This window comes from Microtus oregoni, unplaced genomic scaffold (assembly GCF_018167655.1).
Source record: "Microtus oregoni isolate MIOR12 unplaced genomic scaffold, Mior012 000035F_ref0000213, whole genome shotgun sequence".
Taxonomy (NCBI): Eukaryota; Metazoa; Chordata; class Mammalia; order Rodentia; family Cricetidae; genus Microtus; species Microtus oregoni.
In genome coordinates, this window is record NW_024543094.1 from 5,398,152 (window position 1) to 5,425,615 (window position 27,464).

The following is a 27,464-nucleotide window of genomic DNA, read 5'->3' on the forward strand; positions in this document are numbered from 1 at the left end:
CAGGTCCATGATGGATTCACTTTTAGTGTTATTCATGGAATCAGGCCATTCTCTTACACACCACTCGACAGAAACATATGATGGACAATGTTTTGCCTCTTTCTGGCAAAGCTTCCTTAACTGGGAATAACAAGGCGACCAAGGAGATGATGAATTAATACTTAAATATTAGATTGGGAAGATTTCAGGCGGGATGGGGCCACTTTGAAGCAACTGTCAATACTAGAGAGGCAGCTCCTTGTTGATCTCTGGGGAGCTAGTCCAGGGAGGTCCCTGCCCAGAGGGCTGCCCCACCAGGCCTATGATCCCTCAGGCCTCGTAATCTGTCCCCAGCAGTATCAAGTCACAGTTTGTTTACCGAGCCGGGTCCCTCTCATTGCAATGAGTAAAGAGACACTTTGCAAAATGCATTCCAGTATGTTAATCCAGGACAGCAAGATGACTCAGTGGGTGCAGGCCTGATAGACTAAGTTCAACCCCCAGGACCCACATGGTGGGAAGAGAGAACCAGCTCCTACAAGTTGTCCTCAGACCTGCACATATATGCTGTGGAATACACGTGTAAAATCAATAAATAAAAGTTATCAAAAATACTAACTCTACACAATGTTTTTAAATGTCGGCCACCTCTCAAAGGGAATCTTAAAAGCTGTACCTCCAAGTATCTAAGTGGTGTGTGCATGCACGCAGGTGCACAGGGTAAAGATAAAACTTTCAAGGACTCCGCTCTCCCAGCAACCCACTTCCTCTAGAAAGGCCTGCCTCCCCAAAGCTCCACAATCTCCCCCAAACAGTGCCACCAGGAGACCAAGAGTCCTAACACGCAATCCTGTAGGGGATATGACATATTCAAACCATAGCAAACATAATTTTTCACACTGGTCCTAATTAAACAAATGTACCTCCACTTCAAGCTGTGTGCCCCCTCCTCTGGTCTGGAGGCAGATATATTTGAGGCCTGAGCAAGGAGAGGGTGGTGGGAAGCTAGGCTGGCCGGCCAGTGAGCATCAGGGCCATCTGCCGCCCATCTCCCAGGTGCTGGGATTACAGGCGCATACCACTGTGCCTGGCTTCTGTGTGGGTGCTGCAGGTCCTCGTGCTTGTGTGACAAGCACATTACTGAATCAGCCTTCTCCCCAGTCTGTGGATGAGGCCAGCCAGTTCTAGATGCTGGGGCCCTGTGCAGTAATCCCCTCTCTCAAACTTTTGGGGTTTATCCTGGAAGAAGTTACTAGAGATGAGTCCGGATCCCCCACAGGATGCTACCGTGTACACGTGATCTAGAATCATCCAGCCATTATGAAGAACTGCTGAGGTTACCGCCTTCACCAACTGCCTGCCGTGCTAAAGGTCAATTTGGGCTTAAACTTTAACTCCAAATCCTACTCCAATAAATGGCCCTGTTTTCAGGGGGAAAAAAAACCACAGCCTTTTCCACCTTCGGTCAGGGCCTCTACTCCCAGAAAGTCCACAGTCAGTGCAGGGAATGCCCACAGCAGGAGCAGCTCTAGGGGCTAGCCTGTGGCAGGCAGAGTGCAGCTCTAGGGGCTAGCCTACGATAGGCAGGCATGTGGATGTGGCTTCTGAGTCTAAGCCATGTGATGTCTGCTCACATCTCTGCCCCGTGTGTTAAAGTTGACGTGGGTTTTCAATGAAAGATAAGGAGGACTCGAGCCTGGAGAGAGGGCTCAGAGGTTGGGAGCACTCATGAGCCGGGCAGAGACTGGGGAATCACTGAGGTTTGCTGAATTCCAGCCCAGCTGAGAAAACACAAGCCCTGGGTTCCAGGGGAAGACCCGGCCTCAAAGGAACAGGCAGAGGGAGTTTAGGAAGACACTGTCGTGGTGATAAAAAACATGGACCCACGTCAACCTGGAGGAAGACAGGGCTGATCTGACTTGTGGCTTATCTATCAGGGACCCAAGGCAGGGACTGCAGCAGAAGGCGTAGAGGAGCACTGCTTACTGACTTGCTGCCCAGGGCTTCTCAGCCTGCTTTCTTACACAACCTAAGACCACCAGCCTAGGAAAAGCATCACCCGCAGGGGGCTGGACCCTCCCACATCAATCAGTAGTCAAGAGAATGCCCCACAGGCAAGTGAACGGGTCAGTGTAAAGGAGGCAAGTCCTCAGCTGACTCTACCGAGTTAGCAACGGAACAACAAAAAAGCCAACATCCAATGACTCCTTCTGGCCTCTGAATAAGCACATGTGCATACTCATGTGTATGAGTGGGGTGGGGGAGAGGAGAGAAAGAGAGGGGGAAATAAAGGAGATAATACTAAATAGGGCAGTGAGACGGCTCACCAGGGGCAAGTTCTTGCTGAGTAAGCCTGACATTCTGAGTTTGATCAATGGAAGCAAGTAAAGGTTGGAGGAGAGAAATGACTCCACAAAGTTTTCCTCTGACCTCTCTACGTGTGCACCACAGCAGGTGTACACTCACGCGTGTGTGCACACACAACAAAGATAAACATAAAAAATACTGCTATGTTTGAAGAGTCACCTTGAGTTCTGATCTGCTTCAGTCTACCACTGAATTTATTACCAGCGCCTCACTCATCACTGTAACGAGCTGCATAAACACAATCTAGAAGTAGATTGGCTGAACCAGAAGGTCTGAGGCTGGGTGGCTGAGGGAATCCTTGTAATGAATCTCGGTGACTTGACAGGAACAAATGAACGTATGTGTAACAACAGCCTGACTCTGAGCGGCTTTACGCTCTGAAAGTCCATTGTTCGTACTATTCTACCTCTAGTGGGCACATATCTTGGATCTCCCTTTATATACATGTATAAATACTACTGTCTAGAGAATAGAAATCTTTATATTCTTTTATAGTATCTTATTGTCCAGTCTTTAGACTTTTATAATCTCAGATACATTTCCCCATATCAAATACTTCAATATTCTCTAGTGCTAGCATGTTACAGTCCTGAAGATATTCAGGGGAAAATATTTTAAGAAATAGGACCGTATGTCCTCCTTCAAGATGTGGTGCTTCCGTTTACACTTTTCGTAAGACCTCTCGCATCACTAAGATTCTATTGTTTTATGAGGTAACCAGTTCTAGAAGCTTGCTTCTCTCAGCTGCAACACTAAGGCGTGGGACATGAAAGCTGTAGAACAGAAGAGGTAAGCTTTGTAAATCTGAGCAAGAGGCCTGGCTGGAGGGAGAAGAGGTTCAGTGCTCCTGGGTGCTGCTGCCCGAGGGTGGGAGACACTAGGTCAAAGCGAAAGGATTCTGGGCCAGGAAGACAGGCATCAGTAAAGCGCTTGTCACACCTGAGGGCCTGCATTTGGTCTTAATATCCACATAAAAGCCAGGTGTGGTGGTGTGGGCCTGTAGTCCCAGCACTGGCAGAGACACGAGGATCTCTGGGGCTTGCAGGTCAGCCAGTCTAGCCAAATCCAAAAGCTCCACGTCCCACTGAGACACCCTGTCTCAAAAAGCAGGGTGGCTGACTCTGGAGGAACAGCACCCAGGGTTAACCCCTGGACTCTCCTGGCATCTGGTCGTCAGTCACATGATGGTAAATGTTTCACATCTGACTTTCTAGAGAGAAAAGTTCCAAGAGGGAGTTCTTGCTTGTTTTCTTAGCAGAGCCTTGTCCTTGTCCAGGTGTCAGCATGAGTGGGAAAGCACAAACTGGCTCTCACACTGATATGAACAGACTTTAATCTTCATTAAGTGTTTCCGGACTGCCGGGCGGTGATGGCGCACGCCTTTAATCCCAGCACTCGGGAGGCAGAGGCAGGCGGATCTCTGTGAGTTCGAGACCAGCCTGGTCTACAGAGCTAGTTCCAGGACAGGCTCCAAAACCACAGAGAAACCCTGTCTCGAAAAACCAAAAAAAAAAAAAAAAAAAAAAAGTGTTTCCGGACTTCTGGCTACAACTCACCAGTCATGAGTGGGATCTTGTCAATAGTTTAGTGGATTAGCATCGGCATTTTTAACCTTTTGGGGTTTTGTTTTTTGTTTATTTTTCAAGATAGGGTTTCTCTGTGTAGCCCTGAATGTCCTGGAACTCGCTCTGTAGACCATGGGGGCCTCAAACTCAGAGATCTGCCTGCCTCTGCCTCATGAGTGCTAGGATTAAAGGTGTGCGCCACGACCGCCTGACTGCATTTGTAACTTTAAAAAGATTTTATTTTATATGTCTGCCTACATATGTTTGTGCAGCATGTGTGTACACAAATAGAATTTTTTTAATGGATAAATCAATCCCAGAGTGAGTTTTGTGAAAACCCCTTTCTTCATTGAACCACAAGAAGTCACAGTGGAAACAGTTCTCATGGTGGCTCCTGGTTACAAAGTCTAAAAAGCCCCCACTGTTCTACTGTCTCTTAAAGTTAAAAAAAAAAAAACCAAAGCAGAATGCACACATAATCTTAGTACTTAGGAGAATGAAGCAGGGGGACTGAAGAGTTCAAAACTAGTTAGGACCACAGCATCTCAAAAATGAAAATCTTTTTTAAAAAAAAAGATTTGTAGGTGTGTGTGTGTGTATTATCCTCTGGACCTAGAGCTGCAAGTGATTATGAACTGCAGTTGGATTCAGGTCTTCTGCAAGCACCATGTACATTCTAAACTTCTGAGGCATCTGTCTCTCCAGCCCCAATGAAAATCCACTTATTACTTTTCCATTCCCTTGCTATAGTGCTGTTTCTCAGTCCTTCCCAGAAAACTGTTTTTTTTTAAGCTTAAGGCTACTATTTCTACCATTTCTTAACCTCTCATTTCTTTCCTACATCAAAGTCAGTTCCTAGTGACCTTTGCTGCTTTGCCCATCCATCCTGTTTGTTATTTGAGCCCTCAGAGAATTCAGCACACTGGCTGCTCTCCTTTGGTACCTGTAGCCATGCCCAGCAGGTCTCCAAAGCGGCTCTCAGTTTCTCTCTTTCTGGATTTTTCTCCTTAGGGTTCTGGCCAAAGCTGTTTTCTCCTATCTGCTCTCCTAGGGGACCTCATTCCCATGACCTCATCTTACCTCGCTCCCACCTGCCAGCCTCAGCACACTGATGATTTTTTTCAGAGCCCCAAGACTTTGCACAAGCTCTTTCCACAATTTAGAATGCATCCAGCACTGAGATAAATTTATCTTAACTCATTTTAGCCTTGCAAAGAAGTGGAAGGGTTGGGCAAAACTGGGTACTCAATTGCTCTTCACTTACCAATAATGACCAATAATTGGTAGTCAATACAATTGTTAGGGATCTATTTCTTTTCTTTTTTCTTAAATATTTATTTATTTATTATGTATACAATATTGTGTCAGTGTGTATGTCTGCAGGTCAGAAGAGGGCACCAGACCTCATTAGAGATAGTTGTGAGCTACCATGTGGTTGCCGGGAATTGAACTCAGGACCTTTGGAAGAGCAGGCAATGCTCTTAACCACTGAGCTATCTCTCCAGCCCAGGGGACCTATTTCTTTAGAGGGTTTACACAAGGTATTGGGAATGTGTACAGCAAATTACCTTTCCCAACTCAAAACTCAGAGAAAGTAGGTTAGGAGTCCACCACACCTAACAATACTACAACGCTAAGGCATCAGGAGTTCAATCCAGCTATTCAAGTAGAATCCTGAGGAGTGAATCCAATTTAGAAAATGGACAAGAGGAAAAAAGTTAACAATGAATCAAAACATGAGGTTGCCTCTAAGAGGCTTGTAACGAATTCAAATTAAAATAAAACACAGGAGGGGAGGAACGGCCATGTCAAACGCATCTTTCAAACTAAACACGGCAACAGTCAGCATAACGTTGAGCCCGTTAGCACATCAAAACCTTGCAGCCGCTCAAAATACCCCAAGCAGGCCAAACTATCAGCAGTGTGGTTCCTTCACTGTGCAGCTGAGCCTTTATTGACCATGTCCTCTACTCAGAATCCAGCACCACACTCTAAACTGTTCTCTAAGGAAACGTCTCACTTAGCAAACCCCAGCACAGAATAACTAGCGAGTTACAGAGTTGGAGATTTCCTGCTGGGGCCACACTGAATCCACACCTAAGGCGAGTTACCGGTAAAAAGGAGCGGCTGCTAAATCCAATAGGCTCACAGCAGCGCTCGGCTCAAACCCAAGGCTACAAAGGAGCTAAATCTGGTGGACCCTGGCCCCAACCACACCCGCCCACAATTACTCTTTAAACGCATTTTTATGACCTTGAGATACGGTGTCTATCCCAGAGTGAGCCAGAACTCTAAGATCTCCATTAAGGTCTCCAGGAATGACCTTGAATTTAAGATCCTCCAGCTGCCTCCACTTCTCAAGGGCTGGGATCACAGGCACGCACCCCGACCAGTTTGGGTAGAGCTGGCTGGAAACCAACCTGGGGGCCTCCAGCACGAGTAAGTCACACCCCAGCCCTGAACTAACTTAGACGCCCCACTCCCGCAGTCAGCCAGTGGTCTGCGGGGATGACAGGAAGAGCCCCGCGCCCAGGTTCGCAGCCCTCGGACGCCCCGCCCCTGCGGAAACGGCCGCGGACTAACCCCGCCCACTGCCTGGAGTCGCGCGGGGAACCCGGACGGTGTCCTGCAGGGGCCACGCCAGAGCACAGCGCTTACTAACACCGTGCTGGGGTGAGTCCGGGAGACGCCGGGCTCAGGGGCATCGGGATGTCACTGTCCCCAGATAGGAATCCGAAGGGCGGTTCGAGTACGGACGTGCCGTCGCGCCGTCCCCGTCAGACACGCGATCTGGGCTCCGGGTACTGGGCTCCGGACACTGGGTTCCTGGATGTGGTTATGGGTTGAGGCTTGTCCTCTGGCCGGAGTATCGGGACGGCGTTGACCGCCGCGGGTGAGGTCTCTCTTCTCGGCTGCTCCCCACTGTGGTCTCCATCCCCAGCCGAGGAAAGGGGAGCGTCACCTGGATCCCCAAGAAAGACAGGCCCCAGGACAGTTGATTGACAGCCATGCCACACTCCGTGATCACAGACACGCACTTTAGGACGCTGAGTCATTCGATCCTAATGTTGAATGTAGAGAAAACGCAATTTCCCTGGGTCTGGGGTTCCTCCTAAAATCTAGGCGAAGGCTTGTTTTGACTGGGATGGTGGGACTTGCCTGGAGACTTCTCGGGGACTAGTTATTTAATGCCAGTCTAGGCCATCTGGATCTCTCTCTGGGCAAGATATCAATTATGGATGTGGTGAAGGCAATTCTTGTCTCCTTTTTCCTCCGTTCCTGCGTCCTGAACTGCACGGAACAGAACGAAAGGCTCAAGGGTTTTGAATAAAGTGATAGTGAGAAATACTGGGTAGGGGTCTAGGTTTGTCTTTTAGGGTGTAACCAAGAACGATCGATTTCCTTTTTCCCAGTAAAAACTAAGATTTGGCGAGTGCCTATTGTAGTACAGACTAAGAGACTGTAGGAAGTAAACTGCAGGAAACTCTAGTTTCGTTTCTGGCTTGGTTCTAGTTTGAGTCATCAGTCCTAGAGGTAATAAAATGTTTCACTGGGAACGGCACAGAGGGGAGTGGGCACTTTTATCTTTAAAAGCGGAGCAGATACAGAACATTGCATCTAGTATACTGAGGAGTGGCTAAACCTCACCACCCCACCTCTGACTTCCTTAATTTGGCTGGCTGAAGAAGAGCCATCTTTTCTAGTTATAATAGCTAACACATACCGAGCTGTTTCCCACTATTTAAACTTGTTTAATCCTCAGGGGAGTGTTGTGGAATATTATTTTAAGGTGTGTTACATTTATGCTGTAGAACATTTTTTTAATGATGCAAAGATGTGTTGTAGTCTTTTAAGTTGCATTTGTTTAATTCGGTGAAGCTCTGTTACTCTAAAACACCTGATTGGTCTAATAAAGTACTGATCGGCAATAGCAAGGCAGGAGAAAGGGTAGGCGGGGCTGTCAGGCAGAGAGAATAAATAGGAGAAAAAGTAGGATTGGGAAGGAAGAGAGTATCAAGAAATGAGAAAAGAAGGGGCCATCCACAGAGCTAACTAGCCAGCCACTGAGTAGAAGGGAAGAAAAGATGTACAGAAATAGAGAAAGGTAAAAGCCCAGAGGCAAAAGGTAGACGGGATAATTTAAGAAAAGCTGGCAAAAAACAAGCCAAGCGAAGGCCGGACATTCATAAGAAATAATAAGCCTCCATGTGTTTTTCTTAGGATCTGGGTGGTGGGACCCCCTCACCCCCAAAAGAGTAAAGTAAAAGCCAGAACTACAGGGTAGTCCTATAATGGGATTCCTACTCGTTCTGCAAACAGGAAAAGTTAAATGAATATTCTCATAGTTTCATAGGACTGTTTGAGTGGTATTTGGCATTTAGTTTAGGGGTTTGTTTTTGTGTTGGGGACTGAACCCAGGACCTTGAGCACATTAGACAAGCACTCTATCACTAAACCACACCCCCCAAATCCGTTCCTCACCTTTTGGTGTTGAGGATTGAACCCAAGGCTTCAGTCACACTAAGCACAGTATAAATGACTACTGATCTCCTAGCCTGGATTTTAATTGCTTTTAGTTCCCAATACTGGGATAGAACCTAGGGCCTCATGCACGCTAGGCAAGCTTTCTACCCATCTCTACCCTCAACATTTAAAAAAAGTGTTTTGAGACAGGATGTCTCGGTCATTGTTTTATTGCTGTGAAGAGACACCATAAGTGTGGCAACACTCATGAAGGAAGGTGTTTCCTGGGAGCTTGCTAATAGTTTCAGAGGATTAGGTCCATTGTCGCCATGCAGCATGCAGGTGGACTTGGTGCTGGAGAAGTAGCTGAAAGTTCTCCCTGGATCTACTGGCAGCAGGAAGGGAGAGACGCGGCCTAGTTAGGCTTCTGAAACCTCAAAGCCCACTCCATGGCACACTTTCTCCAACTAGGCCACTCTTCCTAATCCTTTTTAATAGTGCTAAGTATATGAGCCTATGGGGGGCCATTCTTACCCAGACCACCACACAGGGTCGGGTCTTGGTAAATTGCCTAGGCTAGCATCCAATTTGTAGTCTTCCTGCCTCAGCCTCCCAAGAGGCTGGGTTTCCAGACATGTGCCACCACACTTGCAAGTTCAGTATTTTTAACAGCAAACTCCATGTAATTTTCTGCATATGTATTTTTAAAATATTTTCTACACTGATAATTTAAAATTATCTCATGTATAAATATATTATTAAGGGGGTGGTGGCATGCTCCTTTAATCCTAGCACTTGGGAGGCAGAGGCAGGTGGATCTTGTTAGGAATATTTCCTAACGCATACTCTCTGCCGATGCCAAAAATCCCAATCAAGCCAAACTACAAGAAGCTGAATTAAAGGATATCCAGGTTTTAATGGTATTCCTGCCCTCTCGGGTGGCCCCCGAGAAAACCAGGAAGCCGCCAACGTGATCACGGGGAGGGGTGGGACCTCCAAAGATGGAGGCCAGAGATTGGGACTTACAGATCTCAGTGAGTTTGAGGCCAGCCTGATTTACAGAGAGAGTTGTAGGATAGCCAGAGCTAACAGAGAAACCCTGTCTCAAAAAAAATAAAGGGGGGGGTAGTTCTTAACCAACTATACTAACTATACTAACATTCTGTTATTTGATAACTATCGTTAAAGTAATATAGATTGCATATTAAAATTTGATGTGAAGAAAAATTATGCATGCTTGCTTTCCTATTTTGCTTTTACACAGGGCAAGTTTTCAATTTCAATACTCTTTAAATGACACACGGGTAAAACCTTATATAAAGAAGAGAGACTCCAATCAACAATATCAATAATAAGTTGGAAAAGAACGATGTTGTCCTTAAACAACCTGCAAAATATCATCTATAACCCGGTAATAGATTTTTAGCAAATCTTTTTTTTTTTTTTTTTTTTTTTTTTGCCTATGACTAAAAATACTGTCAAGTTACAGTTATTCATTGGGGGCCATGAACACAGTTCAGTTAGTATACATGTATACACAGTTCAGTTAGTATACATTATTCATTGGGGGCCAGCCATGAACACAGTTCAGTTAGTATACATGGTGTTTCCCTGGAAGATTGACGCTGTAATGGGACTGGCTGAAAAGTAGATGGGGCTCTTGTTTCCCAGGCTGGGGGAGGAACCATGACAGTCCTAGGTAAAGAGAAGCTTGGGACAGAGAATTTAAGGGCCCTGAGGGGGTAGCATGTCTCAGATCTTTCGTAAAAGCATAACTTTTAAAGGAAAATGGATTTCTTCTTCTGCATAGGTTTCCCTTCTTGCTTCTTTTTTACATTTTTTGTTTACTGTGTATGTGGGTATGTGTGCATGCATATATATATACCTTGCCGCCACAACATTCACACAAAGGAAGGTCCAGAGATGACTTCTGGAAAATCTTCTATCCTACCATTTGGGTTCCAAAGTTGAACTCAGGTGGTCAGATTCAGCAGCAGGAACCTTTACCTGCTAAGCTAGCTTACTGGCTTGCTCATTCCTTCTTTCCTTCCCATATCTCTGTCTGTCTGTCTGTCTGTCTGTCTGTCATCTATCATATGGAGGATAGAACCTATTGCTTTGTGATTTGGGTATATTCTACCACTAAGCTGCAGCTCTATCCCTTCATTGTTCATTCATTCATTCGTTGGTTTGTTTTGAGATAAGGCATTGCTGCTAGAGGCCTAAAGGCTCGGGGCAGACTCAGCATGTGCTCCTGGGCCTCTTAGGTCCTCCACAGTGTGACAGCCCTGTGGAGTTGTCTGTAGGGGAGACGCTGAAGACTTGGGTTTTTTTTAATTAATTAATTTATTTATTTATTATGTATACAATATTCTGTCTGTATGCCTGAAGGCCAGAAGAGAGCGCCAGACCTCTTTACAGATGGTTGTGAGCCACCATGTGGTTGCTGGGAATTGAACTCAGGACCTTTGGAAGAGCAGGCAATGCTCTTAACCACTGAGCCATCTCTCCAGCCCCAACTTGGGGGTTTTTATCTGGTGGTGCTCACATAGGCACTGTCTGCCTCACTGCTCCAGACACCTAGATGGAAGCTACAGGTGTCTGTTTAGGGCCATACGGGTCTTCTTGGAGACTCAAGTGTAGGCGCCAGTGTTTGTGCCTCACATTCATTTCTTAATCCGCTCTAGAACCTTACTCATGGACCTAAGTGTGAGCTGGGCGTGGTGACTGCCTGGAGTCCGGACTTGGGAGGCTGGGAGGCAGGGGAGTTGGAAGCTCAAGGCCATCTGCCACCAGCCTCCATCAGTCACCGAGTTTGGCTGTAATTGCCTTGTAACTGAATTTGTTTATGAAAATACATTTGTAAAATTTCTTCCCCTTAGACAGTCCCCTATGTTGGCACCATTTCTGAGCAGCTGAAGCCTGGCTCTTTGATTGTAATCCGCGGGCATATTCCTAATGATGTGGACAGGTAAGATCGCTGTGTCCTGTGGACGTCTCCCTAGCAGCTCTGAGGTGTGAGGAGGATGAGTAGTGGGGTAAAGACAAAGGCAGGCGACTGGAGTGTTTTGTTTTGAGACATGGTTTCTACACAGCCCTGGCTGTCCTGAAGACCATGCTGCCCTCAGACTCACAGAGATCCGCCTGCCTCTGCCTCCTGCCTGCTGGGATTAAAGGTGTGAGCCACCATGCCTAACTGGTTACCGGAATTTTTTATATCATTGCTGTAAGTCTGGTTTCAATATAAACACATACACTGGTAGAAGCGGGGGGGGGGGGGGGGGGGTTGTTGGATAACAGGAAGTCTTGGTGGTTTTGCTGAGTGTCTGCTTTGGGTATAAACTCAGGATGTGTGGTTCCTTTTTTTATTACTGAGTAAAGCAAGAAAAGGAAGAAAGGCTCTTTTTAGCTCGTGATTTGAGGATCTGGTCTATCCGATGGGGATAAGGGTGGTTCTACTCTGGTGGAGGATCTCCGGCACTTCATGTCTAGTCAGGAAGGCAAGAAAGATGAATGGCTGGGGCTCAGCTCACTGTCCCCTTTTTTCTTTTGTATTCATTCAGGGACTCTAGTCTGTGGGTGGTGCTGTCTACTTTCAGGATGGGTCTTCCCTCAGTCACACCTCTCAGGAAAATGCCCTCACAGACACACAAAGGGGGTGTGTCTCCTAGGTGACCCGAAATGCAGTGAGGTAGACAAGGAAGAGTAACCATTGCAGGCCATGTCAGTCAGAGTTGAGCTCTGAGTGGCTGACGTCACTGATTTAATGTGTGGGAATTAACTCAGAGACCCCTGCGCTTTGCAGTTAGTTCTACCCATCAGCTTGTGACTTGAGTACCCCTGCGGGCAGGCCTCTTAATGGGGATCCTCAGCTAAAAAAATGCACCCTCACTTTCTTGCTTTGAAAGACTGGAGGGTGTATGTGGAGCAGGGGTGGGGGCGTAGAGCAGGGGTGGGGGCGTGGAGCAGGGGTGGGGGCGTGGAGCAGGGGTGGAGGCGTGGAGCAGGGGTGGGGGCGTGGAGCAGGGGTGGGGGCGTGGAGCAGGGGTGGGGGCGTGGAGCAGGGGTGGGGGCGTGGAGCAGGGGTGGGGGCGTGGAGCAGGGGTGGGGGCGTGGAGCAGGGGGTGAGGGCGTGGAGCAGGGGTGAGGGCGTGGAGCAGGGGGTGGGGGCGTGGAGCAGGGGTGGGGGCGTGGAGCAGGGGTGAGGGCGTGGAGCAGGGGTGAGGGCGTGGAGCAGGGGGTAAGGGTGTGGAGCAGGGGTGGGGGCGTGGAGCAGGGGAGGGGGCGTGGAGCAGGGGGTGAGGGCGTGGAGCAGGGATGAGGGCGTGGAGCAGGGGGTGAGGGCGTGGAGCAGGAGCGGATGAAGACTGGGTGCTGCCAGTCTGTGCAGACTCCAGATCAGGAGTCTCCTGGAATTTGCCTTCTGTTGGTCAGCAGACTGTGCCTACACAGACAGGCCAGGATCCAGGGCGGTCAGGAAAGGAAAGTTGTTATTCTGGGTCCATACAGCTCAGCTCAGACTGTGGGCTCTGTTACTGGGGAAGGAGGAACGGTGGATGGGCAGGCTGCCCTGTAGCTGCTGTGGATGAGGAAGGGGTGTGTGTGTGTGGTGGGGGGAGTTATTTACTCTTTCCCCATGGCTCATCTTATAGACTCATGTGGTTCTGCTCTGCCCTTGCCCAGATTCCAGGTGGACTTGCAGCTCGGCAACAGCCTGAAGCCCAGGGCTGACGTGGCCTTCCACTTTAACCCTCGCTTCAAATGGTCCAACTGCATTGTCTGTAACACGCTGACAAATGAGAAATGGGGCTGCGAGGAGATCACCTACGACATGCCCTTCAGAAAAGAGAAATCCTTTGAAATCGTGATCATGGTACTAAAGAACAAATTCCAGGTAGGTCCCGGGAGAGAAGGGGAGTGTGCGAGTGAGCGAGCTCGGGGCGTCTCTGAGGCTACTGGAGGCAGCAGACCCATCGTTCTCTGTCCGGATAGAAACAGGTCCAGAAGGGATATTCCTTAATCGTAGGAGGAAAGTTCTGGATTGACCTAGCATCGTGGCATCATTAGGAGAGTGGATTATAACCCCAAACTGTGGGAAAGTCAGCGTGAACAGACTGTTGGTGACCTGGGTGCACCCCAGAGGGGCAGGTCCAGTCTCACAGGCAGATACTGCTGTAGGGCCCTGGGGGCCTTGTGAACACAGTCACTGGCTTCCTGGCCGCAGTTTGTCTCCAGAGGCTCTCTGAGTGCCAGTCCTCAGAGCCATCTAGAGGGCTTGTAAACCAGAGGGCCTCCAGCTCCAGGAGTGTGCCCACGTCTCGGTCTAGGTCTTTGGGGGACATTGCTCTCTGGGGCCCCCAGCGCTCCTCGGTTTTGTGTTCCCCCCTTAGTCTCGGGCAGTAGAGCTGTACCCGCCACGTTGCCCTGGGCTTGTTATAAGTGGGATTTTAAAGTTCCTTGAGAGCCCTGCTAGGGGACCCTGCTGTGGGCTGCTTATGTCTCCCTCCTGGACTCGCACACCGCCTGGCATTTGGAGGCACTGTGTGGAGGACTCCCAGACGGCACTTAATCGTCCACTGAGTGAGGTTTCCACTTTCTACAACTTAGAGATAAGAAATCTCAGAGAAGTGCTTTTTTTTTTCCCCCCTTTGGTTTTTTGAGACAGGGTTTCTCTGTGGCTTTGGAGCCTGTCCTGGAACTAGCTCTATAGACCAGGCTGGCCTCGAACTCAGATATCTGCCTGCCTCTGCCTCCCAAGTGCCAGGATTAAAGGTGTGTGCCACCAACGCCCGGCTCCCAGCTGGCGTGGACTTTCATTTAGTGAAGTCAGCGCATACCTGTGCCTCCCATATAGGTGGGCTCTGGCAGAGCGTGGCCCTTAGAGAGGGTGGGGCAGCAACCAGGCAGAGCTAACCTGCCTCCCAGGCTTTCAGACATCATGTGTGACTCTTGGGGCCCTGAGCATAGCTATCTCTTGGGCACACACAGACACATGTGGAGCACATGTTTCCAAATGTATGTATCTGCCTGGAAAGGTGACCCAGGTGCTTAATTGCACATGACTCAGAGTTCAGGATCCCTGCTAGCCACAGTGTGAGCTGTGGGAAAATAAACCCAAGAAGGCATTTCACTCACTCACTCATTCATTCATTCATTCATTCACTTATTTTCGTGGTGTTGGAGAGGAAACCTGGGGCAGGTGTTGTCCACAGCTCCACTCCCTGTAAGGAGATAGTTATAAGGAGTTCATTGACGTGCTCCGAGGCCACTGTCTTCTGTGCCCACCCAGGTGGCTGTGAATGGGAAGCACACTCTGCTGTATGCCCACAGGATCGGCCCAGAGAAGATAGACACACTGGGCATCTATGGCAAAGTGAATATCCATTCCATCGGTTTCAGCTTCAGCTCGGTAGGTGCCCTCCTCACATACCCGGGGGTCTCTGGAGACAGCGTGGCCGAATAGTAGGAGTTTTCTTTAATTTATGTCTTCCATTTAGATAAAAGTAGTATAAATATTTCAGACTAGTTGGGTCCTGCTCACTAACCAGGCTTTTGCTGTTTGTGGGACCTCACATCTAGAGTGAGTCTGCAAAGTGAATGAACACCTTTTTATCTGGTCAGTGTGTGTTTCCTGTCCATGGGAGCGAATAAATCTTTCTGTAAGATAGTTTTCTAAGTGTCAGAATTTAAGTTTCTTGGACACTGACATCTTGTTCCCAAGGATGTGAGCGGTCGGTACTCTCAGCAGCTGTGCCCAGCTGCTCATGTGCTCATGATCCCATTAACATCATATTTTGTTCTTACACTCGCCAGTTTGGGGCGGACCCCCCCACCCCCCAGTGTTCAGTTGCATTTTTTAAATCATAATCCTCAGTAATTTTCCATGTTCTATATCCCTGACATTTTTTTGCTTATGTTCAATTTTTTTTGGGGGGGGGGTTTCGAGACATGGTTTCTCTGTGGCTTTGGAGCCTGTCCTGGAACTAGCTCTGTAGACCAGGCTGGTCTTGAACTCACAGAGATCCGCCTGCCTCTGCCTCCCGAGTGCTGGGATTAAAGGCGTGCACCACCATCGCCCAGCTTATGTTCAATAATTTTAAAAAGATTCTGGTACATGTTAAGCTAATCTGTGATCTTTTTGCAGGGTTTACAGAATATGGAAACATCTACTCTGGGACTGACACAGATAAGTAGAGAAAATGTAAATATTCTCTCCATGAATGTCATTTATCAATTGTTCTACATCTTTTTTATTTATATGTGTGCAGTATGTGCATGTGTATGCATGTTGACATGTCTATTGACACGTGTGTGAAAGCCAGATATAGATATTGGATGTCTTCCTTGATTGCTCTCAGTCTTTTGAGGCAGAGTCTCCTTGTTGAATCCAGGGCTTGACAGTTGAGCTAGGCTAAGTAGCCAGCTTGCTCTAGAGATCCTGTCTTGTGCTTGGATTGCAGACAGGCCTCTCCATTGGCCCAGCATTTACAGGGGTACTGAGGATTTGAACTCCAGTCCTCATGCTTGTCCTGAAATTACCTTAGCCTCTGGACCATTTCCCGAACTCTTTCACCTTATTTTTTGAGACCGGGCCTCCCACTGAGCCTGGGACAACCCTATTGGCTCTGCTGGCTGGTCAGCTCACCCTGGGAATCCTCCTTTCTCTGCCTCTCCAGTGCTGGCGTTAAAAATGTGCGATTTTCATGCCGGGCTCTTAAATGGGTTCATAGCAAGCACCTTACCAACTGAGCTGTCTCCCCAACTTCCCAAATTAAGCTTTTAATGTGAGGCCAGGACAGAAGCAGTCATTTAAGAACCAAGGGGTGCACTGTTTTAGGGGCGCACTGTTTTATGGTCTTGGGCACTGTGTTTTTGGTTGACATGTAACTTACCAGTTTAAATGGCCACTGTTGGTCATGTAAAAAGCACTCTGTCACCCTGCTTCTTAAGTATCGGAATGAAGCATTTGTAAATACCAAACACCAGTTGCACTCCGGATGAACGCTCTGCCCCTCTGTGGCAGCAAGAGCAGTTTTAAAATTGACACTTTGCTGTTCTGAAGAGAGCGAGGCTTTACCCCTCCGCACATCAGTGCTTACAGGTAGAACAGCGTGTCAGAATTTGGAGGGTTCTTGGGAAGGATAGGTAAGATATGTTGGAGTTCACTTGTGAACCTTGAACAACCATGAACTTATGGACGGTAACATATTCACATAAAGAAGGATGCTGGACGTGGCTCCAGGGCACGTGACTTTTCATAAGCTCTGTGGTGCCCGTCATGAAGCTCAGTGCCTGTGTCACCCCAAGGCAGCTGAACCATGAAGCACAGCAGGCTGCTCACTGCACACCTGTCTGCCTGGGAGGCTGTTCTCACTCTTCTTTCTCTTCCACCAGGTCCGGAAGTCTGGCAAGACACAGCTGGTGAGTACTTTTGCTTGGTGGTTCCACGTGGACACTTTATAACAGACCCAGAGCAGGAGCAGCTGGACCCTGGAGGCAGCTGCATTCTCTCCACACTGTATTGCAGGACAGTTCCTGTGACCTGGTAACAGAGGAGACATTTCTAAAATCATACCCGACTGTCTCCACCAAGAGCATAGACTCAACTGTCACTCACACTAAAATCCTCCCTCCCAGCTGTTTGTCTAGGGTTTGAAGAGTCAACAATTGAAGTCTGTATAGAAATTAAGTTCTAATTAACTGCTACATATAACCTCCACTCCCAGCGAAGTCCAAGGCAGCCCCTAGCATTTTACTTTCCCTGGACAGATCCAGCCTCAGGCATGTATCTGGACCACTCCTGTGGGCTGCTGGTCCCCTAAGACAGAATGACTGTAGGCCCCAGGCGTGATACCTGGGCAGATAGTCGGGTCTCATGCAGGTGTCAGGTGCCACCATGGTGCTGACCCTTGCATGGCACCCAGCTGAGATAAAAGCCAAGGTTTGCCCCCTCCTGGGGGGTCACAGACTCAACCGTGCCTTCATATTGTTGGCAATTTCCCCACAAGGTCCTTGTCTGAAGATGCCTCTTTCTGACTGTGGCCCCTTTTCAGAGCCTGCCATTTGAAGCAAGGTTAAACACCTCCATGGGCCCTGGACGAACCGTTGTCATTAAAGGAGAAGTGAATGCAAATGCCAAAGGGTCAGTATTGCTGCCTTCCGGGTGCCTCAGGACTTGGGTGTGTGGGAGGAGCTGCTGCGCTTTCCTGAAAGGAGGGACACAGCGCAAGGTCCCGCTAAGGAGCTATCAGCAGTCAGGACTGAGCTCTTTTGGCCAGGCAGGTGACATTTTTGCCCATGAGGCTCTTCTTGCCCAGGATAGCCTCAGTGTACCAGACTTGGGGTCACAGTTCATACCCTAAGAAGCCAAGTTCAGCTCTTCACCTTCAAGGAGCCAATGAAAACAGCCAGATTAATAATGGAAAGTAAAGGACTCAGTATGGCCACATGGGGAAGTGAGATAGAGTTTCAGGGACCCCTAATGTGCACTTGCAGGGTCCTGCAGCAAGATTAAAGTGAATCAGAGGTCAAGGTCCCGGTCAAGGTGTGCTTCCAGCACCATGGCCCATTCTTGTCTGGGCTTCAGCTGGCCTTATAAGGTGCAAATGTTTTTCCAGGCAGTGAATTCCCACTTTGATTGGTGCTATTTCCTTCTCCTAGCATGAGACTCCTGGGAAATCCCCATTTCCTGGAGTCCATTGTTTCAACAGTGTGACAGATTGAGGTTCCCCTTCTGTGCTACAGAACATGCTGCTTTAAGAATCTTTTTTCTGGGCCGGGCATGGTAGTACAGGCCTAATCCCAGCATGTGGAGGCAGAGGGCAGCCAGGAGAATACACATGAGAATGTCTCCAAAAAAAGGATTTCAGGGGTGGGGCTAGGGAGATGGCTCAGAGGTAAAGTGTGGGCAACTAGCACCCCTGTGAAAAAGCTGAGTGTACTAGCATGCACCTATAACCCCCAAGAGAAACCCTGCCTCAAAAAATTAAGATAGAAGGACTAGAGAGATGGCTGTGATTAAAGCGTGCTGCTTTTGCAGAGGTCAGTTTCCAGCACCAATGTCAAGCGGCTCACAACCTCCACTAACTCCTGCTCAGGGGATCTGGTGCCCCCTCTGGTCTCCACAGGCATCTGCACTTACCTGCACATAGCTATGCACATATGCACAATTAAAAAATAGTAAAACAAATCTTTAAAAATGAGTGAGTTAGAAAGCAATACTGGAAGACACCCAGTGTCAACCTCTGGCTTCTGTGTGCACACCTGCCCCCAAGTATTACACACACACACACTCCCCTGTAGTAATATTTTGTGTTTTAACAAGTAAAGCTTGCCTGAAGATCAGAGTGCAGAACTAAGCCACTAGAAACCAGGTTGTGGTGGCTCACACCTTTCTTTAATCGCAGCACTTCGGAGTCCCATGGCTTTAATCCCAGCACTACAGAGTTGGACACAGGAAGTGATATGACTGGGCAGAGAGAGGAGTATAAGGCAGGAGGAGACAAGTTCTGCGTAGTCTGGAGATGCATTGTGAAGCAGGCAGTCTGAGGACACAGTCTAAGGAGGAAGTCTAAGTTCAGGATCACCCTTTTAGTCTGAGCACGGGTAGAGGTAAAAGGTCTCTAGTGGCTGGCTTCTCTGATCACTCAACTTTCACCCCCCTAATATCTGACTCCAGGTTTTTATTAAGAACAATTAGAATTCGTGCTACACTCCCCTTTTTCCAAGATGTTCACATTCTTGAGTGCTTTTAAAAGGAATGTTTCCTAAAGTAGCATCCTTTCAAAAGGGGAATATGTGGAACTGATTGGCGAGTGCCTGCCTTGAGGAGCTGAGTACTCATGGGGTTCACTTGTTCTGAACCCCTAGCTGCTGCTAAGCCAGACCTCGGCTTCAGCACGATTCTAATCTCACTTGCAAATGAGTCAGTGGCATGCACATTCGGAGTTGGAAGCCCCTCCCCCACGCTCCCTTGCATGATTTGTAGTTAGTATTGTGGTTCAAGACTTAAGATTTTTTTTTTCTTTCTCTTACAGCTTTAACGTCGACCTAGTGGTAGGAAAATCTAGGGATATCGCTCTGCACTTGAACCCACGCCTGAATGTGAAAGCATTTGTAAGAAATTCCTTTCTTCAGGATGCCTGGGGAGAAGAAGAGAGAAATATTACCTGCTTCCCATTTAGTCCTGGAATGTACTTTGAAGTAAGATTATGGCTTCTGTTTTGTTTTGAAATGGGATAGGAAAAAGGGAATCCTGAGAACACAGTAAAATAACTTTTATTTAAATCAAACCTGACCTCTAGGTAGGGATTTATGCTGTTGTTCACTGACTGTGGAGGCTGTGTTTGAACACGGGCTGTTGGTGTGAACAGCAGGGCCGGTATAATTGATAATTGACATCCCAGAATACTTGCCATTTGTCATAGTGACAGTATCTGTCACCCCAAGGAATTCTGACAACAACTTTGTCTCAGGACTGGAACTACAGATGTACTCCTTGGCACGAGTTACTCTTTAGCATGAGGGCGTGTGTGTGTATGTGTGTACGTGCGCGTGCTTGTGTGTGTGTGTGTGTGTGTGTGTGTGTGCAGCCACTATAAAGTTGATGTTAGGTGTCTTTCTGTAGCTCTCCCTATTTTTTGACACACATCTCTTACTGAGCCTGGAGCTCACCAATTGGCTAGATTAGTCAACAACAAGCCTTAGGCTCTATACATCTCTGCACCCCAGCGCCGGGAATAAGGTCCCTGCCACCACACCCAGAGTTTAACTCGGGTCCTGTGTAAGGCATTTTACCTACTGAATCATCTCCCAGCCCCATATCTGCACTGTAAGTGGGAACCATAACAGTGCCTGTTTGCACTGCCCACCGCCTCCACAGTTCCAGATGCTGGCAGTATTTCTTTTTAGGAGCTGGTCCTGTTGGTGGGTGGCTAAGGACTAGTACACAAGACCCTTGGACCTAGAGGGCTTGCAGTCTCTAGGCCCCAGTATTATTATGTTAATCCATGGCTTTTCCCACAGCCACCTTTTCTGGGGTGTTTTCTGATTGTAGAGTGCCTGTTCCTTGGGATGGAGATGCTAGCTGGCTGGCTGGGCTTTCTCACTGGCTTAGGTGACGGCCTCTCATGGTCTCTCCGGATTTTTAACTCACATGCTTAAACTATTGGGGTTCTCAGGGACTCATCCAGCTGGTTGTTAAAGTATGAGTGCCAAGTATTGTTGTGATTTAACAGTCACATAAATCCAAGTTACAGGATAAGGCAGCACCCAGTGCTTGGAGGGTCGGCAGATAGGGACTTCAAGGTTCCTTAAAGGTGTGGGTATTGACTGTGAATCCAGAAGACTGAGCAAGATCTGGAAGGCCAGGTTTAGGACCCTTTGAAGAAGTCACTAGAAGTGGGAGGTGTGGCTCAGAGTTTGTGGTTGGCAGGGGCCAGGGTATATGGGGTGACCCAGGGTATACAGGAGGGAGACAGGGGTACCTCTAGAAGGAAGCTGGTCCTGCGGCTGAGAGGAAAACAGTAGTATAGCTTGGTGCCAATTGAGGACACTGAAATAAAAAGGTAACAAAAGTCAAATAATGCTGAAAAACAGAAAAATGAAAATTAAAATATTTACCTTCAATTTGACTCAATTTGATAATGCTATGCTATTAAGATAGATGAAGCAGGGGCTGGAGATGGCTCAGTGTTAGGCATGTGCTGCTCTTTCAGAGACCTGATTGTTTCCAGTCAGCACCCGCACTGGGTGGTTCAGTTACCTGTGACTCAGCTCTCTGGGATCTAGTACTCCCAGCCACAGTGGGCACCTGCACTCACGTGCACATACCCCACATACGAATAATTAAAACTAACATAAACCTAAAAAAACAATTAGATGGCGCCCATTCCAGACATTTTTCTGTGGACACAGGGAGACAGGTGGGCACACTGCAGATCTGTACTCCGCAGCACGTGGACTCGCTTCCCTCGTGAGCGCTCGTGCTCCAACAATGATTACCTGTGCTGCTGCTGGCCTCCCACAGTAGCAGGCTCTTCGTGTCAAACCTCGGACCTTTCAGTGTGCTTTCCCGAGGTTCTTGCAGATCTTCTCACTATGCTGTTCCTTTCAATTACATAGGACCTTGCACTTCAAATTCACTTACCCTGACCGTGTGTGTGTGTGTGTGTGTGTGTGAGAGAGAGAGAGAGAGAGAGAGAGAGAGAGAGAGAGATATTTGTACCAGGCCTGCTCTGTCGTTCAGTGCTTTATTCTTTGAGGCAGTGGCTCTCACTGAACCTGGAGCTAAGCTGGCAGCCAGCAAGCCCCAGCCATCCTGTAAGCACACCCTCACCTGCCATAGGTGGCCCAGCTTTTTACTTGGGTGGCAGGATCCAAACTCAGGTCCTCACACTTGCTTGAACAGCAAGTTCTCTTATCCACTGAGCCATCTCTCCAGCCCCACTGGGCCTCACAGGCAAGCACAAGTCACTAAGCCTCCACCCCTAGCTCTGCCTTACAATCTCATTCAATATTGCATTGCACTGGAATATTGTTCAATACACAATCGCTTATGTGACCTGGCTGTGTCAAGACATCCATCACTGCATCAAGTGGAGCTCACAAAGCATCAGCTTCACTATCCTGGATGCTATTAGGAGAAGTCCAGAGCAGTCAGAATCAGAGCCAGAACACTGTCTTCCCAGCTGCTCTGGGAGGCGGAGGACTTGTTTCTCTTCTAGGCAGGTGCACTCTGCGGGTCACATGCCTTCCAGTTTTTGTCTTGCTGCTTTTGCACTTATTTGACACCCAAGGGAACTTGCTAGGATTGTATCTGGCTTCTTGCCCTTAATTTCCACTCTCTTTTTCCTGTGTATTATGATTTTGAGATTTCCCCCATTCTTGGGGAGAATCTCAGTAATAGATAGTTCCCCAATTCCCTGTGGAATTTTTGGTTTTAAGTCAGTTATGTTATGCTCTCAGTTCCACCTTATTCTGTCTTCTGGTGGTAGCTTTTTCCATTGCTACTGTCTAAAGAATAGAACCTTAATGAGTTCTTTGCATTTTCAAGTTTGATGCTCTAGGCTGATCTCTGGGAATGGGGCAGGCCCAACCCAGGCTGTGCCGTCTTCTGAAGTCTTCACTGTGGCAAGGAGCACAGTGCAGGGTCACCAAAATGGCCTTTTCAGTGAGTGGTCACTTGGTACAGTCAGTGGCCCTACTGGCAGCAAAATGCAGGCTTAGGTGTCTAGGTGGTGTTGTAGGATACTGGCTCTGGATGCTAGGGTTACTGTTAGGAAAGTGCTCAGAAGGGTGGGCAATGGTGATGCGTCTGCCAGGATGCCAGTAACTGCAGAGCCTGGGGTCTTGATCCTGACAAGCTTTTTGGAAACAGGTAGAGGCCAATAAGTTCTGGGCAAGGACAGTTAGGATTTCTGAGTAACTGCTCTCCTTACCAAGTGTCCCAAGCTGTTGGAACCTCATCAGTTGACATGGCCAAGACCCTAGCATTGAGGCTCCAAGGTTCAGCTTCTCAGAGAAGGGGGTGCAGGGCAGCAATCTTAATTCCCAAATATCACGAGAGATGCTTCCCAGCTTCTAAGAGCCAGGAACAGAATGGGGGAGGACTCCTGAGGACCTGGTGAGACACGGTGCCGAAGCAGATGCCACATGGCACATTGGGGATTTGGATTGCCTTTGAAATCACTCAGAAGGGAATCAATGGTACAAGGCTGGGAAAACTTCTCCAAGCTCAAAACAAGCCAAATGGCTTCCCTTCCGACCCTCTGTTAATACAGAAGAAACAAACTTTAAAATGAAGGGCAGCCACTGAAGGTGTGGTCTCTTCTCTTTTCAGATGATAATTTACTGTGACCTCCGAGAATTCAAGGTTGCGGTTAACGGTGTGCACTACCTGGAGTACAAACACAGACTTAAGGAGCTAAGCAGTATCGACACGCTGGCAGTGGATGGAGACATCCATTTGCTGGATGTAAGGAGCTGGTAGCTACCGTGACCGCAAAAATCCCTGAAATACAGAATGGCTAATGGGCTACTGGCCATGTCAGATGCATCTTGTTTTCACCACATTGTTTATGTTGTTTGAGCTCATAGAACATCAAAATCTACCTGGTGTTCTCAGGCCTGGCCTGGCTATCACTGTTCGGGGGAACAAATCTGGGGCAATCCCAGCTTACGCCAGTGAGGCTCTGCACACACGGCCTCCTCTTGCAAACCATACTCAACAAATATTTAAGTGCCTACTCTAAACTAGTTAATAGGGATGGAAGGCATATTTCCTGTATATATATTCTGAGCTGGACATAGACCCGGTGGTACCCAGGTCTAGTGTAGTCCCTGTTTTCTGGCACTCACTTGCCCATGATCTCCCATTGTAGGGCTTTCCTACATTAATGCATTAATCCCACTAGGGGGCGTCTGTAGTTAAGGTCAGAATAATATACTAATGGATGGAAACTTCCTCAGTGATCCTTTCATAATCAACATCCTATCATATCTCATAATAAGTATAACACTTATTTAGCTCTCACTTTAAGCTTTAAAAAGTACTATGCTGAACACAGCAGAAAAATTGAGGAAAAACCCCTGAATTAGAACAAGTGTTGTGCTCCAAGTAGACTTCTGCTTATTTGCACTCAACTCTGTCTGTGCCTGTGGCAAAGTGCGGAAGAGAATGATAAATACAGTTTGCAAACCTTGGGTAACTCACACCAAGATGAGACTCGGTGAATGTGCAGAACCATCGAAGCAAAACCTACACAGGAGGGTAATGTAAGAAAGTTGAGTTGTAATGTAAGCCAGTCCTTGCCACCTGTCTGTCCATCAGCAGTGAGGTCAGACGCTGCTGTCTGCTAGGGGGCAGCTTGCATCAGCAAGCTCGGCTGCGGCACTCTGTAACTTCTGTGTGACTGAGCTGGGAGAAGCTCTAGGTGAAGTTGTCACAGTTCCAATCTTGGTCTGGATTTCAAAGGTTTGGTGTGGGGACGGGGGGAGAGTAATTTCATCAGGTCATTTTATTATTAAACCACAGGGTAGAATTCTACCAGGGCTTGAGTACTGACAGCCAATTTGCCCAGATATATGTATTCATACATGGAAATAATACCATCACCATTTCTTACTTTTTAGGAAGTACTCAATGCAGCAACTGCAGTCCTTCATTCTTTTCATGTCAACTATTATGCTGACTCTTGAAAAATTTAAGCTGCGGGGGTGGTGGGTGGAGTTGGGCAATCTGTTGGAGCCCAGGAGGCTCTAGAATCCCCACTGCTGCTTCTCCATGAAGAAGGCATGACTGCTGAGACGTTGGGGGCTGAAAGGCATTGGGGAAAATAAAAGCGCATTCATAGAAAAAGCTTATTTTCATTTCTGTTTTATGCAAAGCTACTAAGACTAATTTTGAATAGAATCAGTCTTAATTCTTAGAATCTGGTCTTTAAAAAAAAGTGCTGGAATTTAAGTTGTGAGATGTTTCATTGTAAATTTCTAACTTTTATTTCTAAAGTTCAAAATGGCCTTTTTGCTAATCATAATTCCACATTAAAATTTTGTATTAAATTAGGATACTCTATGGGTACTTCTTCCATGCTGTAGATACTGAAGGCAAACTGATTTATCTCTATTTGCACTCATTTCCAGCCTCGCTGTAACAATACCAGCTAGAGAACTATAGAGCTAGCACCGCTGTCCTTCCTGTCAGCTGTCAGTCTATTTTGTCTCCTCACAGATAGGAAGCTGAACAGTGCAGACAAGCACAGCCCTGTCAGACTGCATGGCAGAGCTGCTCCAGCTGTCAGTCTACCCCAAGTGGCTGTCACCAGGAACTTTCCTTGTTGAATGTTGCTGCCTGATGCCATTTCTTGACCCAGGCCACTACTGTGAGTGTTAGGACCTACAAAATGTATACCACACACAAGATGCTGCAAGGCACAGCAAGATCCTGTGTTTCAGGGAAGCGCTAGGCCTCAGGCACTGAAACTGAGCATGCTGGCCTCGTCCAAAACACCAACTAGGAAGAAGACGAATAGCAGACAGTTTGTATAAAACACCATTCCATTTTCTCCTTAGCAAATCTGTACAAAAGGCAGGAGAGGCTTCTGTGGGAGCCCAGACAGGCAGGGATTTTGTAAAAACATTAAATATTGGGAGATGTAAAAGTACCAAAAATAATATGGCACCACATCCCCCCAAAACCATGAGACTAAAGCGGCGAGCATGAGGCAGCGGTGCGTCCCACTTCAGAAGTAGCTCTGCAGCGGCTCCCCCAGCACGGTCTCCAGCTGCTGGACTGTCTTCTGGCACTGATGCTCCACTTCTTCACATTCGTCTAACAAACAACACCAGCGTTAGAGTGGGTCTGCCAGCCATCCTGCCCAACTGCCACTGTCCCTCAGTGCACAGAAAGCACCCAGCAGGCTGTGACCCGAGCTGCTCCCTCACTGACCCCCCCAACTCATAGCCATGTTCTTGTTCTTGGCTGCTGAAGAGGACCAAGCCACATTCAAATGCAAGGGGTCCAGAGGGACCCCTATATAGGAGCTCTCGGCCCATGTTAGACGTCAGACATAAAAGTGTGTGCTTCTACCCAGATGCTAAGCCAGTGAGATACGAAGTGACCTCTTTCCTCACCATCCCCAATCAATATGAAGGGCATTGGGAGGTCCGATGTAAAGCATTTCAGTGCAGAGATATATTCCCGCTTAAAGCAGCTCCACCTGCCACTTAGTGCTATCATCAACATCTTTAAACTTTCTGAGATTCTGGTTTCTTAGGTTCTTTTAAAAGAGGGACAGTGTGAACCCACTGCAACACTGAGCACCAACAAGTACAGCTCATCATTCCAGGGGACAACTGATTATGTCCTTAATGGCACAATGAATCATAGGAATATTTGAAGTTACTACATGAACAATACAATACACACTGCAGGCTGCTCTCAGTGACTGTGAGGTCACAGCTTCCTGACTTGTGCCCCAGGCACGGGTAAAGGACTCAGACAAATCTGTGTCAGCCAGTGGCCACAGGGTTTTGCATCTTTGTTTATTAGCTTTAGGCTTACCTTCCATCAGTTCTGCTAGAAAAGGAATCGACTCTGGAAGCAGAACAATATAATTCTCTCTCAGCTTTTCAGCCACTGCTAAGACAGTAATCAAGGCTGCAAACCGCACCTGGAAGGAACAGGCATCAAGAATGAGACCGTTTCATCTGTTCCTTGCTGCTGTTCAATACCTTAAGACCTGACCTGACTGGAGACGGTGCTCTTTACATAGTGTCCATAAGGTAACACTTTAGTAGCCATTTGAGAGCTATTTAGAACAAGGGTAATCTACTTATCAGGGTCTTTCAAACTGTATTCTAGCATTAAAATGTGGGGGAAAAAATACTCTATTTCCTTTACCAAAAAAAAAAAAAAAAAAAAAAAAAAGCCAATACAAAGATGGCTCGGGGGGTAAAGATGCTTGCCACCAAGCCTGGTGCCTGAGTTCAATCCTTAGGTCCACATAAAGAGAGAACTGACTTTTGCAAGTTGGCCTCTGACCTCCATAAGTGCACGACAGCAAGTGCATGCCCACCCTTATAAAAGTAAAACAAAATATAAAAAAAGAAAAGAAAGAAAAAAGCAAGTCATACAATATATCTAGCCAGGAGGTAGTTTGTTGGGTTGCCTGAGATGGTACCACCTGGCGATGGAGTGCCTTGACATCTCTGACAGCATCTGTATGGCCAATACACCTACTTGGCTAGTCTCATTTCGGCACTGAATAAAAGTCTGGGTGTTCCTACATAACCTGCCGATCACGAGCAATCCAAGTAGCTATGAAGCATCGACAGCAGCCCGCAGAAACAAAATGGTCCCCTTTCAATTTGGAATAATTTTCATAATTCATTATATTTAATCAAGATTTTCCTAACATGTAATCAAAATAAAATACTAAAATAAATTTGTTTCTGCAACTATGTAAGAATCTATGATAGCTTTACTGTTTCCAACTCCTAAAAAATGTAATCAATTTAAAATAAATTTGACTAAAAGTCTGCTTTGGGCTGTTTACCCAAGTGAGATTCTCATGAGAAAGTGATTTATTA

The 27,464-nt window shown here is 47.4% G+C and overlaps 2 protein-coding genes across 6 annotated transcripts in view; one reads left to right on the top strand and one right to left on the bottom strand.

Moving 5' to 3' along the window:
- The first annotated feature begins 6,184 nt into the window (after window positions 1-6,184).
- On the top strand, window positions 6,185-24,943 carry Lgals8 (galectin 8). Of its 4 annotated transcripts, none has more exons than XM_041630634.1 (10): window positions 6,185-6,350; window positions 9,640-9,786; window positions 11,258-11,346; window positions 13,059-13,269; window positions 14,665-14,784; window positions 15,520-15,576; window positions 16,770-16,796; window positions 17,429-17,517; window positions 19,412-19,577; window positions 23,215-24,943. In XM_041630634.1, the coding sequence occupies exons 2-10, from the start codon at window positions 9,745-9,747 to the stop codon at window positions 23,362-23,364; spliced, it is 951 nt and encodes a 316-aa protein (XP_041486568.1). In that variant the 5' UTR covers window positions 6,185-6,350; window positions 9,640-9,744; the 3' UTR covers window positions 23,365-24,943. The 4 variants fall into 4 exon arrangements, with proteins under 4 accessions (XP_041486568.1, XP_041486567.1, XP_041486569.1 ...); XM_041630633.1 differs by lacking the exon at window positions 6,185-6,350 and adding an exon at window positions 6,376-6,584; XM_041630635.1 differs by lacking the exon at window positions 6,185-6,350 and adding an exon at window positions 6,613-6,804.
- Window positions 24,944-25,416: 473 nt separating this feature from the next.
- Heatr1 (HEAT repeat containing 1) overlaps window positions 25,417-27,464 on the bottom strand; it is a 46,735-nt gene continuing 44,687 nt past the window's right edge. For both annotated transcript variants that reach the window (XM_041630631.1, XM_041630632.1), the window contains 2 exons: window positions 26,437-26,545; window positions 25,417-25,704 (listed from right to left, as the gene is read on the bottom strand). In XM_041630631.1, the coding sequence (XP_041486565.1) occupies window positions 25,616-25,704; window positions 26,437-26,545 (198 nt within the window). In that variant the 3' untranslated portion in view covers window positions 25,417-25,615. The remainder of the gene's footprint in view (window positions 25,705-26,436; window positions 26,546-27,464) is intronic.